This window comes from Arachis ipaensis, chromosome B1 (genome assembly GCF_059453495.1).
Source record: "Arachis ipaensis isolate K30076 ecotype BB chromosome B1, ASM5945349v1, whole genome shotgun sequence".
NCBI classification, from domain to species: domain Eukaryota; kingdom Viridiplantae; phylum Streptophyta; class Magnoliopsida; order Fabales; family Fabaceae; genus Arachis; species Arachis ipaensis.
In genome coordinates this window covers 46,457,498-46,472,049 of record NC_142436.1, presented here as the reverse complement: position 1 = coordinate 46,472,049, position 14,552 = coordinate 46,457,498, and the positions used below count along the sequence as shown (strand labels likewise).

General features: G+C 33.7%; 1 protein-coding gene, 1 non-coding gene and 1 pseudogene across 4 annotated transcripts; 2 read left to right on the top strand and 1 right to left on the bottom strand.

Moving 5' to 3' along the window:
- The first annotated feature begins 2,862 nt into the window (after positions 1-2,862).
- LOC107629702 (asparagine synthetase [glutamine-hydrolyzing] 2-like) lies at positions 2,863-9,561 on the top strand. Of its 2 annotated transcripts, none has more exons than XM_088501403.1 (15): positions 2,863-3,315; positions 3,822-3,882; positions 4,135-4,272; positions 4,795-4,890; positions 5,017-5,158; positions 5,786-5,881; positions 5,986-6,077; positions 6,780-6,941; positions 7,054-7,134; positions 7,237-7,458; positions 7,600-7,734; positions 8,040-8,120; positions 8,210-8,296; positions 8,410-8,517; positions 8,903-9,561. In XM_088501403.1, the coding sequence occupies exons 5-15, from the start codon at positions 5,047-5,049 to the stop codon at positions 9,101-9,103; spliced, it is 1,377 nt and encodes a 458-aa protein (XP_088357529.1). In that variant the 5' UTR covers positions 2,863-3,315; positions 3,822-3,882; positions 4,135-4,272; positions 4,795-4,890; positions 5,017-5,046; the 3' UTR covers positions 9,104-9,561. The 2 variants fall into 2 exon arrangements, with proteins under 2 accessions (XP_088357529.1, XP_016188052.2); XM_016332566.3 differs by having other exon boundaries at positions 2,997-3,315; positions 3,798-3,882.
- Positions 9,562-10,614: 1,053 nt separating this feature from the next.
- On the bottom strand, positions 10,615-12,915 carry LOC107629710 (uncharacterized; annotated as a pseudogene). Its single transcript, XR_015902336.1, has 5 exons — positions 12,668-12,915; positions 11,961-12,462; positions 11,464-11,541; positions 11,319-11,380; positions 10,615-10,690 (listed from the first exon to the last, which is right to left on the bottom strand). The product of XR_015902336.1 is annotated as an uncharacterized LOC107629710 (transcript).
- Positions 12,916-13,066: 151 nt separating this feature from the next.
- TRNAR-ACG (transfer RNA arginine (anticodon ACG)) lies at positions 13,067-13,139 on the top strand. Its single transcript has one exon. It is a non-coding gene; the product is annotated as a tRNA-Arg (tRNA).
- Positions 13,140-14,552: the final 1,413 nt, after the last annotated feature.

Here is a 14,552-nt window from a genome sequence, read left to right as displayed (position 1 = left end):
GGGTTCAATTACTTACGATTTGCTAGAGATCTAGCTTGCATGATTGAGAAGAAAGTGAGAATATTTAATCATGAAGATTCAACATCTCCAATCCTTAATGTTTTAATTCGAATTACTCTCTCCGTCATTTCATTGCTTTCTAATTCAAGTCACTTAATAACTCTCTTTTTATTCCAGCAATTTACTACTTTTCTTTAATATTTGTCATTTGATTTCCCATTTTTAATTCTCCGCTTTCACTTAATAACTTTCAGTTTAATTCTTGTTATTTACAGCTTCCTCTAATTCTTGTCAATTAATTGTTTCCTTTTAATTTCTAGCATTCATTTAATTACTCTTATTTTACTGCTTCAATTTACTGCTTCATTTACTTATGCTCATTTATTTGCCTTAGTTTAATTTCATCAGTATTGCTTTCATTCTAAATTTTGAATCTCAACCTATAGTTTGAATCGTTTAACTAGAATAGTCAATTAATCATGTTACTTGATCCGTAAATCCTCGTGGGAACAATAACCCACTCACCGTAGTATTACTTGATATGATTCGGTGCACTTGACGAATTATGAGGTTGCTATAGCTCGCATCAGTGAGCCAGTCGAATACCTGATCGAGTCGCTCCCAAATTTGAAACCAAGCCAACGCTCTGCCTTCTAAGCTGACAGCCACTAAATCCATCTTTTATTCCTCTGGGATGTCATAGATCTGGAAGAACCTCTCCGCCCGAAAAATTCACTGAATAACATCTTCGGTGCCTGAAAAACGCAGAAAATTGACCTTCATGTGCCACTGCAAAAAATCCTCAAGCCCCTGGGGCGAGTTGGACTTGTATCAACACCAATGACTGTGTAATAGCAGTGAGTTGCTCCTCGGCTAAACGGTTAATAGCCGCCTGCATTGATTGCATTCTCGTGTTCTCAGCCATTCTCTCGGCAAGAGCACCAATTGATACATAGGTGTTACTGCTTACTTAGGGAATAAATCAAAATGAAAAATAATTATATATAGTAAAAGCAATAACGGGTTCTAAGGTTCAATGCGTAAGGATGGAAATATATCAAGTATAATAAGAAGAAAATGAAAAGACAAAAAATAAATAAATAAATAAAGAGTACATAGAAAGTATAGAAAATAAACAGAAAAAAATAAAAAATAACAAGAAGAAGAAGACTCACATTCCATAATACTTTTTGTTTTGCCCTTTTCTCACTATTTTTACTCTTTCTCCCATTAATTAGTGATTCTTCAGGATTATGTCTCTTCTCAGTTTTCACTATGACCCATTTTCTAATCGTTTTGTCTTTAGGTAGCGTTTGGTGGAGAGACAGAGACGGAAAGACTGAGACTGAGAGACAGAGACTAAGAGACAGAGATTGAGTATTCTGTTTGGTGCAAAATGGGAGACAGGAATTGAACAAGAATGAAACTCTAATTTAATTTGCACAAAGGGTAAAATTGAAATTAATTAATTAAAATAAAAATATTTTAGGTATAAAATGTTATTAAAGTTTCAGTCTCCATCTCTAAAAATTTCAGTCCCTGTGTCCCTACTGTTTGGAGGTACTGAAATACTGAAATTTTAGAGACAGAGACAGAAATTTTAGTACCAGTCTCTGAACTAACAAACACGATACTAAGTCTCAGTCTCTCAGTCTTTATCTCAGTACCTCAAAACAAACGCTACCTTAATAATAATAATAATAATTCAATTTTATTAATAAATATTTTAAATAAAACTAAAATAAAAAAAACATATGCTAAAAATTAGTAATAATAATTCTGTTTTTAAAATAAATTATTGAAATTCAAGACAAAAATCTAAAAATATGTACTAACAATTCATAATAATTCAATTTTACTAATAAATATTTTAAATAAAACTAAAATAAATAAAAAAATAAATTAAAAATAGTTGCAACTTCTAATATTTTATATAAAATACCAAAATATCTAAAACTAATTCTACTCATTAATAATAAAAAATATTTTATGTAAAATAACAAAATATTTAAAACTAAATACTAATCATTAGTAATAAAAGCTAATCATGTGTGACATGTGGAAAACAAAATTACAGACGGTAATGTCGTTTTTCGTCTAATAAGTTGACGTTTTACAACGTTAAGATTGCTGCATCTCACACCCGCGTAATATATGTTTTATGGATAATTTTGGGTGAGTTTTACACCACTTTGGGCCCAATATATGCATATAAAAAAATATTGGATAGTCATCAGAATTTATCATTTTTGATTATCAATTAGCAATTAATATTTAAAAATATGAAATAAAATATATTGTTAAATTACTAGATTAAGTATTTATTTAAGTGCTATTAAATTGATAAAAAAAAATTTTTCAATAAAAAATCTTTTTATTTTTTAATTTTTTAACGTATTTAATAAATTTTTAGTACTAAGAATAAAGACACTAGAAAAATAAAAAACATTTAAAAAGTTATAATTTATATCTTTTTAAAAAGATCTTTTTCTTAAAAAAATATTTTTACATAACAAATAAATAAAAAAATATTTTTATATTATTATATTTAAACATAATTGATAAAAAATATTTTTATATAAAATATTTAAATTTAAAATTATTTTTATTTTTTATAAAATTTTTTAAAAAAATAACTTAAATTTTTTTTATAAACTCACTTAAACAAATCCTAAAATATTTATAAATTAAATTAATAATTAAGCAACGGCCAAAATCAAATAATTTTTGATAGTCCGTAACATTTATAAAATAAAATTCATATATATACCGTGTGCAGTGTCTTAGGATTTTCCCACCAAATTTGACTCTATAATAAAAGGTAAAGCATAAAGCATATAACAAAACCAAAAACGAATATTTGGAGCTGGAGTGGAATTTGGTTTTGACACCAATCTTTATTCGCCGAATTAAATTGTTAAAACCTTCAAAAAATTGGTGTCCTCTTTTTTTTTTAAAGGTTATTTTAGTAATTTTACAGAAGATATAAATACAAATTAGGTTTCACACGAACACTGAACCCAGTTACCCGGCCTCACCCTGACCCTGAGCTCCCTCCTCCCTGACCCTGAGCGGCTGGGCTCCCTGCTTCCCTCTTCACTCTCCTCTCTCAAGCTCTCTCGCATTTTCAGAGCACCGGCGGCGGCAGCGGGATTCCCTCACACATACGCGGCGGCACTCGTCTCTCCTCTCTCACAGCTCTGCCTCTCTGCGGCGGCAAGTCTCCCCACATTCGCGGCGGCGCGCTCGTCTCTCCTCTCTCACGGATCATCTCTAGCTCTCTCGGCGGCGGCAAGCTCCTCCTCTTGGTAACTGGTACGCTATTTGTTTATTTTGTTTATTTTTGTGTTTGTGGGAGGGATGTTTAATAATTGTGTTTGATTATGTATTTGATTACTGATTCTGTTTGATTACTGTTATTCATTTTGTTTGAACATTTTCTTACTGTTATGTTGTAATTGATTTAGCTATTGATGATGTAGTTAGTAGTTACCGTCGCCGAAGATTCAATAAATCAGATACCCACTTTTTCAATTTTTGCTATTATTGTATTATTTTAAATGAGTATCTTCCGAAATCACATGTGAATTATCACATTATAAAAAGGAAGAGAATGATAATAGAATATTATAAAATAACTAAATAAGTAATAAAATTAGGAAAATAAATACTAACTTGTACTAAGATATCTAGTGAATCAGTGGTACATCATATTCACATTTTAATTTATTTTACCTTCTTGTGTTTTCCTCCGGACACTCTTTTTCTGCTGCTGCTTCTTCTTCTTCCCTTGACAGCCACCATGTGTGGGATTCTTGCAGTGTTAGGTTGTGTTGACAACTCTCAGGCCAAACGTGCTCGCATCATCGAGTTATCTCGCAGGTTCGATTTTCCATCATGCACTCACATTTCTCGAAACTTGTTTCTTTTCATTTTAATTAGTAATAAACTTTAAATATTTTCAATTTATTTAACAAAAACATTGAAAATTACAATTTTCTAATTGCGTTAGTGTGCGCGCTTTTGAAAGATTCCCTGATGCTTGGCATTTAAGCGACATAGGAGTTCAGTAATTTTTTAATTATTTTTGTGATTTGGTTCCGATTGATTATAAAATGGAATCGGAGAATGCAGATTGAAGCATAGAGGACCTGATTGGAGTGGATTGCATTGCCATGGAGATTGTTATCTTGCTCATCAAAGGCTTGCTATTGTTGACCCCACTTAAGGGATCAACCTCTTTATAACGAAGACAAGACTGTTGTTGTCACAGTATGCACCAGTTACCTATGATTACATTATTATTATAATTATATATTTGTATCATTTGAATGTTCTTTAGAAGAATGCTTTATTTATTTCTTTTAATTCTAAAAGTCAGATGAATGTGGTAATATGGAGCTTTTAAGTCTACAGTCGATGCCTATTGATAGTAATGTATATTTCTATTTATTTTCTCCCAATAATTTTTGGATTAGGTGATATTGCACAAAACATAATACAAATATGCATTGTGTCATATAATCTAATTCTGAAAGATGTTAGTATATATGATTTACGAATAAAGAGGTGTTGTGTGTTATACTATTTAGACAAGAGGCTCTAGTAACGTGTACTTTTTTGAGCATGTATAAGAGTTGACATTAAAAATCAGTTGTCGAAAAATGGAGTTCAAATATACTCATGTGTGCAATCCTTTTTATTGAACTAATTTTGATGATATGTATGTTTAGTAAAGTTTCCAAATGTTTTAGCCTTATATATTTTCTTTTCTTGTTGAAACTGTGCCATTAGGTAAATGGGGAGATATATAACCATAAGGAACTGAGACAGAAATTGAGTTCCCACCAGTTTCGAACTGGAAGCGACTGTGAAGTCATTGCTCATCTTGTAAGTGTTAAGAAATCTTTTATATTTACTGATTATTGATCAACTTCCCCCCATGAGTTATATGTATTATCTGTAAAATGTACTTTTGTTTCGTTTCATCTTTATCATAACATGGTTATCATGCAGTACGAAGAGTATGGAGAAGAATTTATTGATATGCTGGATGGGATGTTCTCCTTTGTGCTTCTTGACACAAGAGATAAAAGCTTCATTGCTGCTCGTGATGCTATAGGCATTACCCCTCTTTACTTGGGATGGGGGCTTGATGGTTTGTGGCTTCCTCTTCTTGTTTTTGATATTATGAGACATTTTTGAATTTTTCACCTTGAGCTTAATGATGTCCCACATCTCAAAGGTTGTGTTTGGTTACTATTCTGAGATAAAGGAAACACATACACCGGGGGATAGAAATAAATTTGTAGAAGGGAACAAAGACAAAAACTTGAAAATCGTCCCTATACCAGGAAAAATCTTTAGATAGTGTCTCTACTTCTAAAATAGAGAGACACTAAAAACATGTCTTAGGAATATTTTTAAACTAATTTGTGTATCTTCTAAAAGAAGGGATGTTGGAGACGTATCTCTATCATCCTTCGTCTCTTGGTACGAACCAAATGCTGGTGAGCTATCTATTGTCCAATTTAAGTCAATTCGAAATATTTACAGAATGGTTTTAGTGGCTCTAAAAAGTGAAATAAATCACGAGCTGGTTGCCATCTGAGTGTTTCCAGCAGTTGAAACATTTTGAGTGTCTAAACCAATACATACCCTTGTGTTTTAAGTATAATTAACACTACACAACATATTGGTTTTCAAACACAGTTTAATCCTCTCAGTATTTGGCTTGTTTGTTTATGCTTTTGTGTCACCTATGGAAGGGATGATTTATTTGCAGGATCGACATGGTTTGCGTCTGAAATGAAAGCTTTAAGTGATGATTGTGAGAGATTCATATCTTTTCCGCCAGGGCATATATATTCCAGCAAACAGGGTATAGACATGTTCATGCCTTGTATTCTTGTTCTTTAAATTATAATTTTTTTTTTTATATATTATGTAATCCATGAACATTGTTGAAATATGTTGTGCTTGTAGGAGGATTAAGATGGTACAATCCACCATGGTTCACAGAGCAAATTCCATCAACACCCTATGATCCTCAGATCCTACGTCAAGCCTTTGAAAAGGTATGATACTATTTGGTCGTCACAATGTAATTCATTTTCCACTTTGAAATGATTCTTCCTCATTTTAAAATTTCAATTATTCTGCATATATATGCTTAGAGAGTGGTTCAGATACTCTTCAAAACTTTAGATAGCCTGGCATGCCGTATTTGTGACTATTGTACGCTTTGTTTAGGAATCTGAAACCATTAGTTTCGATCGGCAAACTACTTAGGTGGAAGAAGCGTGACAGTAAATTTTGGGGGAAAAACAAAGAAATTAAAAAGGGACTGTCAAATTTCTATGTGCTTTCTTAGGAAATGGATGTATCAGTTTGAATAAATTTCTATATGAACTCAACCGGATATTAATTATTTTTTTTAATTATTATTATTATTTTATTTAGGTGGATAGAGTTAAATCAAGGTGGAATCGAGTTACCTCTTTTTTATTTTTTCTTTCTCAGATATACACTTTAAAAGTTTATTCGAGTTCAGATGCACCCGATATAATTACCCTATGAAAAATATATTTGCATTTCATGAATATTGCATCACTAATATGTTGAATCCAATGGCTTGGTACCCGAATTATGGGGTTACATATATAGTTTAAGAAGATTTCAAACATTAAATTATTTGATACACTACTAATGTGTGTGCTGCATGGACAATAATTTGAGGAGTCAGGATTGATTTTTCCAATGTCTATGCTATCATTTAGGCTGTGCTTAAGAGGTTGATGACTGATGTACCTTTTGGCGTTCTTTTGTCGGGAGGACTTGACTCATCGCTTGTCGCTGCCGTGACCAATCGTTTTGTGGCTCAATCTGCAGCTGCACAACAGTGGGGATCGCAGTTGCATACTTTCTGTATTGGTTTAAAGGTTAGAATTCATTCTTCAATATAGGTGAAAATAAGCCTCATTATCCTTCTTTAAAAAAATAAATTGGTGTATTAGATTGTACATGCTTCATTTGAATTTTGTCACCGTTCAGGGCTCTCCAGATTTGAAATTTGCAAAAGAGGTAGCAGATTATCTTGGTACTCGACATCATGAACTTTATTTCACAGTTCAGGTGATTGTTTATCATCATTGCTCTATTTTTGAAAAACATTAATCTTGTCCTGGCATTTCAATTTTTTGTTCTTTTTTCTTTTGTACTTTTGTTCCATAACAGGAAGGTATAGATGCACTTGAAGAAGTCATTTACCACATTGAAACATATGATGTAACGACTATCAGAGCAAGTACTCCAATGTTCCTTATGTCCAGAAAAATCAAATCCATGGGAGTGAAAATGGTTCTTTCGGGAGAAGGTTCAGATGAAATATTTGGAGGTTACCTATATTTCCATAAAGCACCTAATAAGGAAGAGTTTCATGAAGAAACATGTCGAAAAGTAATAGCAAATTGTTACATCATCATGTTTGATTCAATGCAATTTGAAAATTTAATGCGCTTAACCTATTAAATTTTCTTCCTTTTCATTCCTAGTGTACTTTACCTTTTCATTCAAGATTTTGGTTTCCTGATCTCACAGATCAAAGCTCTTCATCTTTATGACTGCCTAAGAGCCAATAAATCAACTTCAGCATGGGGTATAGAGGCACGTGTACCATTCTTGGATAAAGAATTTATCAACACAGCCATGAGTATTGATCCAGAGTGGAAAATGGTATTTTATGTTCACTTTTTTCTGTGTTCCTCTTGGTTTGATCGCCTGCAATGTTGATTGAATTTCTCTTGCTTCAGTTTAACTGTTAAGGTCTTATTCTTTTGATCATTGTTCATCATCATAACTCTTCTGTTGCATCAACTTCTTATCTACTCTTTAAGGTGTTACGGTGTAGCTTACTGGATAAGGCATGTCTTGACACTACTAACAAGAAACCTTTGTGAATTTGATTCAATGGTCATGTGAAGTTAATCTTTTTAGCTAAGTTTTTTAATCACATAATGAGATATATGACCATTTCACAGATACGACCTGATCTCGGAAGGATAGAGAAGTGGGTATTGCGCAATGCATTTGATGACGAAACAAATCCATATTTACCGAAGGTTTGTAAAAAATTTCCAGCTCACACTGATTGTTATCATCTCACATGGTGAAGGCTATCTGAAACGTTGTATTGCTTTGCCATTTTTAGCACATTTTGTACAGGCAGAAGGAACAGTTCAGTGATGGTGTAGGGTACAGCTGGATTGATGGCTTGAAGGAGCATGCTAACCAACAAGTAAGCTCTTACTTGCAGCTTCTTGTGTTGCAAACTATCAGTAATTAACTTTTATAGAGTTCCATTGATGCCATCCCATGGTTTCTGCTCTTTTTCACTTTACAAACTGACAGGTCACAGATGGAATGCTGTTGCATGCTAACTATGTTTACCCTGAAAACACTCCCACAACAAAAGAAGCATACCTCTACAGGACAATTTTTGAGAAGCACTTTCCGAAGGTGGGTTTTCTAAGTTTCTTTTTAAAATAAACATCCCCCCATTTCTTTTTTTGTGCTCAAGAAATTTTGTTGAAAATAATGGATGTTAATGAATGCAGTTAGCAGTGTGATAATTGATAAGTATTTAGAATAATAGGATGTGATAATATTGTGGAAAATAGTGAAGTTATGGCATTTTTATTATTGTTCTTTAAATTTCCGTCCGAAATAACATAAAGATATGGCTGAAAGGGCAGTTATAAACACTTAAGTAGTTTTTATTATCGAGCTAGCTTTTGATATAGAGTTAGATTCGCAGTTTTTGAAGACAAATCAAATTGACTTTGCTTACAAACTTATATCTTGCCGAAACCCATCTCTAATTATGTTGCAACCATTTTAACAGAATGCTGCAAGGTCAACCGTTCCAGGAGGTCCTAGTGTTGCGTGCAGCTCCGCAAAAGCTGTGGAATGGGATGCCGAATGGTCAAAGAATCCTGACCCTTCTGGCCGTGCTGCTCTTGGTGTTCATGCAGCGGCATACGAGGCTGCAGCGGATGCAAAATCAGCCGAGCAACGGGACCCTCTAAAAGGCCCTTTATTCTGACTTCGAAGAACAAAAAAATGCAAAGCTTTGTCTAGTGAGGCTTATTTTCAGGTAGATGAAAAATTAAACTCTTGAAGAAGATTGTGGTTGCTCATTTGTATTTCGCACGGTTAGCACAGCATTTTAAGCTGTTTTGACACTAGCAGAGTAAGATAACCTTTAATGTATACTGTTCGCAATCTTTCTTACATTGTGTTTGAGTAAGATTCATTTAACTGGAGTTGCAATGGCAACTCAAATTCATAAATAACAACAATCAAGAATTCCTGTAAAGTGAACAAAAGATAAGAACTTTGCTCTTTGGTTTGCTATAGTACTTGAGGCTCTGAGGGTACCCTCAAGCTGCCAAGGGCACTTTGATGGCGTTCTGTGTCTCAACTCTCAATAGTCTTTCAACTTGGGACATCATGCAAAATAAATAAATAAACTTTCTCAGGATAGCTTGCCTTTGAGAAGCACACTATTGATTCTTTTCTATTTTGGTTATTTTAACGTGTTCCTCTTCCAAAAATTCAAAAACAAGACTCAATTCTTTGGAATATCCAATTACTCCTATATGCTATTCTCTTTGTGCAATACTATTTGTTAGATCAATAGATTTTCTCAATTTTTTTAAATCTTAATTGATGTTGTATAGTGTAATTTCAATCCAACACCACACAAGATTTAAGTGGAAAAAAAAACATGCATGAGAAAATTTTGTACGTGCGAAATCACCCTTGCACCCTTTACAAAATCAATTGAGAAAACAAAAAAAAATTAAAAAGAATCCATTTCTACCTGAAAATTGCTTAAAAACATAAATTTGCTCCAATTTGTATCCTGAACAAAATCGACTGACTTTTTCATGTGTACGGATTCCATATATACAGGCTTTGGTATTTACATGCGTTCGTTAGTTGTAACATTTTTTTTTAACATGAACTTCGCATTGCTCAAGAGGGAAAGTGAACATTATTCCACCATGAAATGCAGCTCCAAAGTCCAAACCTCTTTGATTTATTCACATCAGGTAAATATTCCGCGAAATTTAGGTGCCTCTGTTCTGCTAAATGCAAGTACTTCTTCATATTTTGAAGCATACACAAAGCCCCATAACTGTGTATATGAGAGAAAGACCAGTTAGTTCTTCAGCTATAAATGTCTCTTGAAACTAGCAACCAGAAAAGATGAAAAAGAAAGGATGAAGGAGTGTGTAACATTGTGTGCCAAGTGAGAAGATTCGAAGAAGTTGCATGAGCACCTCTACTTCCTTCACTTCGAAATCTTGAGAATTTGCAAGGCAAGGATTTCCGTAGGTTTCCGAGACCGAGCTTGAGCCATTCAATCTTCAAGAATATTGCAAGAGTTTGAAAGGGATTAAATAAAAACACAAGGTGATGATATATGATTGAAGACATGTTCACATTTCTTCCTTTTTATATTTTTCAATTTTTTTCTTTTGGCAGTGTGAAAACAATTTAAGCAGAGAGATAGCGACGGAAGTAGAAAGTTCTTACAGATCACCATCCAAATAAAGCGCAAAATGACTTCCCCCTCCAATTGCTAAGAACTCACTGTTGCATAGTGTGAAATAGCGGTTTAACCCTGCAATGTTGTGGTTAGTTTAGGGTTTAGCATTTAGAATTCTAAACCAAACAAAAGAAAAGAAAGGGAAAAAAAAGAGAGAAAAGGAAAACCAAACAAACAAAAGTATTCCAAAATTTGAGAAAAGCCTCATGCTGAGGCTGAAGACTAGCAATAGATTTCAAGGTTCCAAGATTCTACTAGAGGCAACTATTGAGCATGATAGTATTTTTATTATTTTTAACGATTCATAGATATTCGGATGAATGTGAAATTATGATGGAGCAAATTCAACTCTCATTGACGAACTAATCATTGAATGTAGCAGACGACATTCTCACATTTCTGAATAAAAGTAAACTCAAGCATTCCTCATTGGCTCATAGGAAATGGTTCTTATATATAGTTGAAAGACGACATTATGTTCACCATATGTCACACAATTCCTGAAATTTAACCTTTTAATGATTTTCATGGGCATAATTTCTAAGGTTTGCACCATAGATTCAAATATCAATGCACCACATAACAAGAAAAACTAACACCAATTCATTAATCTTGGATTTTGATTGTTAGATAAGCACCGTATAATTATGACAGCAAAAAGGATGAAAGAGTAACATGTTCAAACTCGGACGGAAGAAGATACCTGTTGGACGATATATAACAGGATGGCCAGAAATATTTGTGAAAACAAATGTACTTTGTTCCCTGTACCAAATATTTGTCATCAATAATACAATTACAGATACAATCTATCGGATAATCCTTGGATAAATGAGTTTTGGTTTGACCTGGTATTTCTTGTTGGATGGTCTAAGAGGCGCTTCAACTAAGCTTCCAAACACTGCTCCTCTTCGGTCTCCGACAACCTGAAATGGAATAACTAACATTTGGAACCAATCCATGATAGAAACGAAGAGAAATTAACCTTACAAGTTACAAATAAAAGATTCCAATACTGAATATATCTTTGATAATTCAAAAGGTATTAAGAGTTTTCAATCCATAGCAAAGAACTCAAATGTCATGTAGGACTTGCAGGCTTCCAAACTGGGACTTGAATTTGTAGAAAACATGAACTATCCCATTCTACAACTAATGCTAGTGTTGAAACTCCATAGAGAAGTGTGTGCTTATGGTTAAAATTTGCTCAGGGAAAGTTATAGGGTACCAGGCCAAAGCTTGCTTCTTCGATAAAGGGTTGAAAGTGATATACCGTTCCTCCAAGTGAAATAAAAATCATAATAAAATATCAATAGCTTTGGAATGAATCTTCATCTCTTGATACCTGTACAGCAACAGCCACTTCCTTCCATGAACAAGAGCAGGAAGAGAAACATAGAGAGTACTTCTCATCGCCTCCGAAAGGAGCATCGACGGCTCAACCAAAGACACAGACTCTGATTCTTTCCCTTTCACAGTTGCAAGATGATTCATCTCAACACCATTCAATCCAGAACCATTTAGACAATCAGAATTCATTTCGGAATTATTATCCTTCCGCCCCTGATGGCGAAATCCACCGATCCTAGCAGCTTGGCGAATAGCTCTACCAAGTGATTGCTTACTCCTAGAGAACAAGCTTTTCTTTCCACCATTATTCTCCTTCAACGATGAATCGGGTAAAGGGTTATTACCTTTGCATTATCTCCTCCAGCATCTGATGAAGACAACAAAGAATATAGAAATGCACTGAAAGATGAGGTGTCAGGGCCATCAACTAAATCATTGCTACCCTCTTCAGTTTTCTCTGATCCACTTGTTGTTCCTCCAAATCCCCCTACCTCATCCTTAGAAGGAAAAACAATCAATCATCTTCAACTTTACTCTTAAGCCAGAAAACAAAAAACGAAAAATAACCTTCAAAACTTAATTAAAGGGCAAGAAAAGGAACAATAACTAAAAAAGCGTAAACCTCGTACTTGGAGACCTGAATTTTAGCCAAGAAGCAAAGAGAAACATCAGAAAACAATAATATGAAAAGGGGAAACTTACAGAAGGTGGTGGAGGTGAGTGTTTGAGAGTGTCAGAGTTAGATATTGGATTCAGGATAACAGATACAATCTGGGTAGCTTTGCTACGCAAAGATTGCTTCTTTCCCATTCTTTTTTTTCCCCCTTTTTTATGTATAGAATTGGAATAATTTCGGATTCTGATTCATTCCCTGTAGCTGCTTCTACAAAAGCAACAACAACAACAATAATAATAATAATAGTGTTGTTGCTTTTGTTGGTTATGGTGGTGATGGGGTGCTGGCTTTGAAGTTCTAGTGTTACCAAACTATGGATGATGAAGACTAGGATATGCAGCAGAAGCTTCAATGGGGATTGATAATACACTATATTGAATTGAACGAAAGGCTGAATAAATTGAATCAGCTAAACTCTTTTGAAAGACTCCATGGCCCAATGGATAAGGCGCTGGTCTACGGAACCAGAGATTCTGGGTTCGATCCCCAGTGGAGTCGTAATTTTTAAGTTGAAACTTTTTATTTTTGCTATATTTGGCCTCAACATTACGCAATTGATTTTCCTTTTAGTAATCTTTAACAAGGAAATTTTTTTTCCCTTTTGTTTATGGGTCTCCTCAATACTCTTTTTTGTCTTATAACATGAGATGTTAAATATAATGAGAAAAAATAGCAAAATAGTTATTAAAAAAATATAGTAGTGAGTTTCGGGTAATGATTTTTGTCGGTTCATCCTTAAACAAATTTTATTAAGTAATGGTTGATATCTAAAAGTGTGATCTACTGATTTACGTTAATCATATTTTTTTAAATTTTCAAATGGGGTACCTATATTTTTCTACCAACAGAAAAAAAAAAAAAAAATTAAAGTTTATAACTTGCTACTGTGTTTTATCTCTAATAATATTTTCTAAAAAATGTTATACTTATTATTTTGGCCATATTCCTTACTCCAATATTTTTGTAGGAGTATCATTAACTTTCATAAAAATAATTACTAAATGTACCCCTTTTTTTTTTGAAAAAGTTACTAATTGCATTTTGATTCTTCTAATTATTGGTTTTTTAACTTTATCTCCATTCCCTTTTTTTAGGTACGAAAAACTGACAGAGATTAGAGTTCTTGGAGAGTATCATCGAGATTGAAGCAATCTCCTTCCGAAATAGAGTGCGAATTGGAAAACCCTAACTCTGCCCTCCCCTTTCTTTTTGATTTTAGATACAGAGGCATTCAGAAAAGAGAAGCAGTTAGTGTTTTCATCCAACTTCAATCCCTACCATTCTCATCCTCTTCCTCTACTGCAAGTTTCGTACTCCTCCGCCGCCGCCGCAACACGCCTCCTCCGCTGCCACTCCCTGCTTCCGCCGCCGCGCCCTGCTTCTTTTCATTCTCACATTAGAAGCATTCAGAGAAGAAAAGGTCCGCTAGGGTTTTCATACAATTTCAATTCCTGCATTTCTCTCTTCCTTTTCATCTGTTGCACATCTCACTAGCATCTTTCAGTTAATGATTTTTTTTTATTTGCATGGTATGAAAAGTTTTTTATTTGTGAAATTTATCATCACGATGTGAAATTGTGGATCATATAAAACTTTTCAAATACACCGGTGGATTTTAAAAGAAATATGCTAATCCCCTTTTTTCATGTTAATATGCTTGTATTGCTTAGGTTCCACTTAGAGGTTTTGCATAGTTCTTTGTCATTTATTGGTCAAAGGACAATATTAGTCCATGAATTGAGGGAATTCCCCGTATCTATATACTAGTTAGTCGTGTTCTGCTGTTTGGTCAATAACTCTTGTTTTTCTGCAGTACGAGTTAGGCCACACTGGTATATTGATCATTCAGATAGCATATGAGAATATATTAGCTTTTGGAGCTAATTTATAAGGGTTCTAATCTTTTAAATA

Excerpts from the sequence above, each read along its gene's own strand:
- LOC107629702 (XM_088501403.1), top strand. The coding sequence starts at position 5,047 with ATGCTGGATGGGATGTTCTCCTTTGTGCTTCTTGACACAAGAGATAAA. Across the intron at positions 6,078-6,779 it reads TACGTCAAGCCTTTGAAAAG|GCTGTGCTTAAGAGGTTGAT; the intron begins GTATGATACTAT and ends GCTATCATTTAG. Across the intron at positions 7,735-8,039 it reads TTGATCCAGAGTGGAAAATG|ATACGACCTGATCTCGGAAG; the intron begins GTATTTTATGTT and ends ACCATTTCACAG.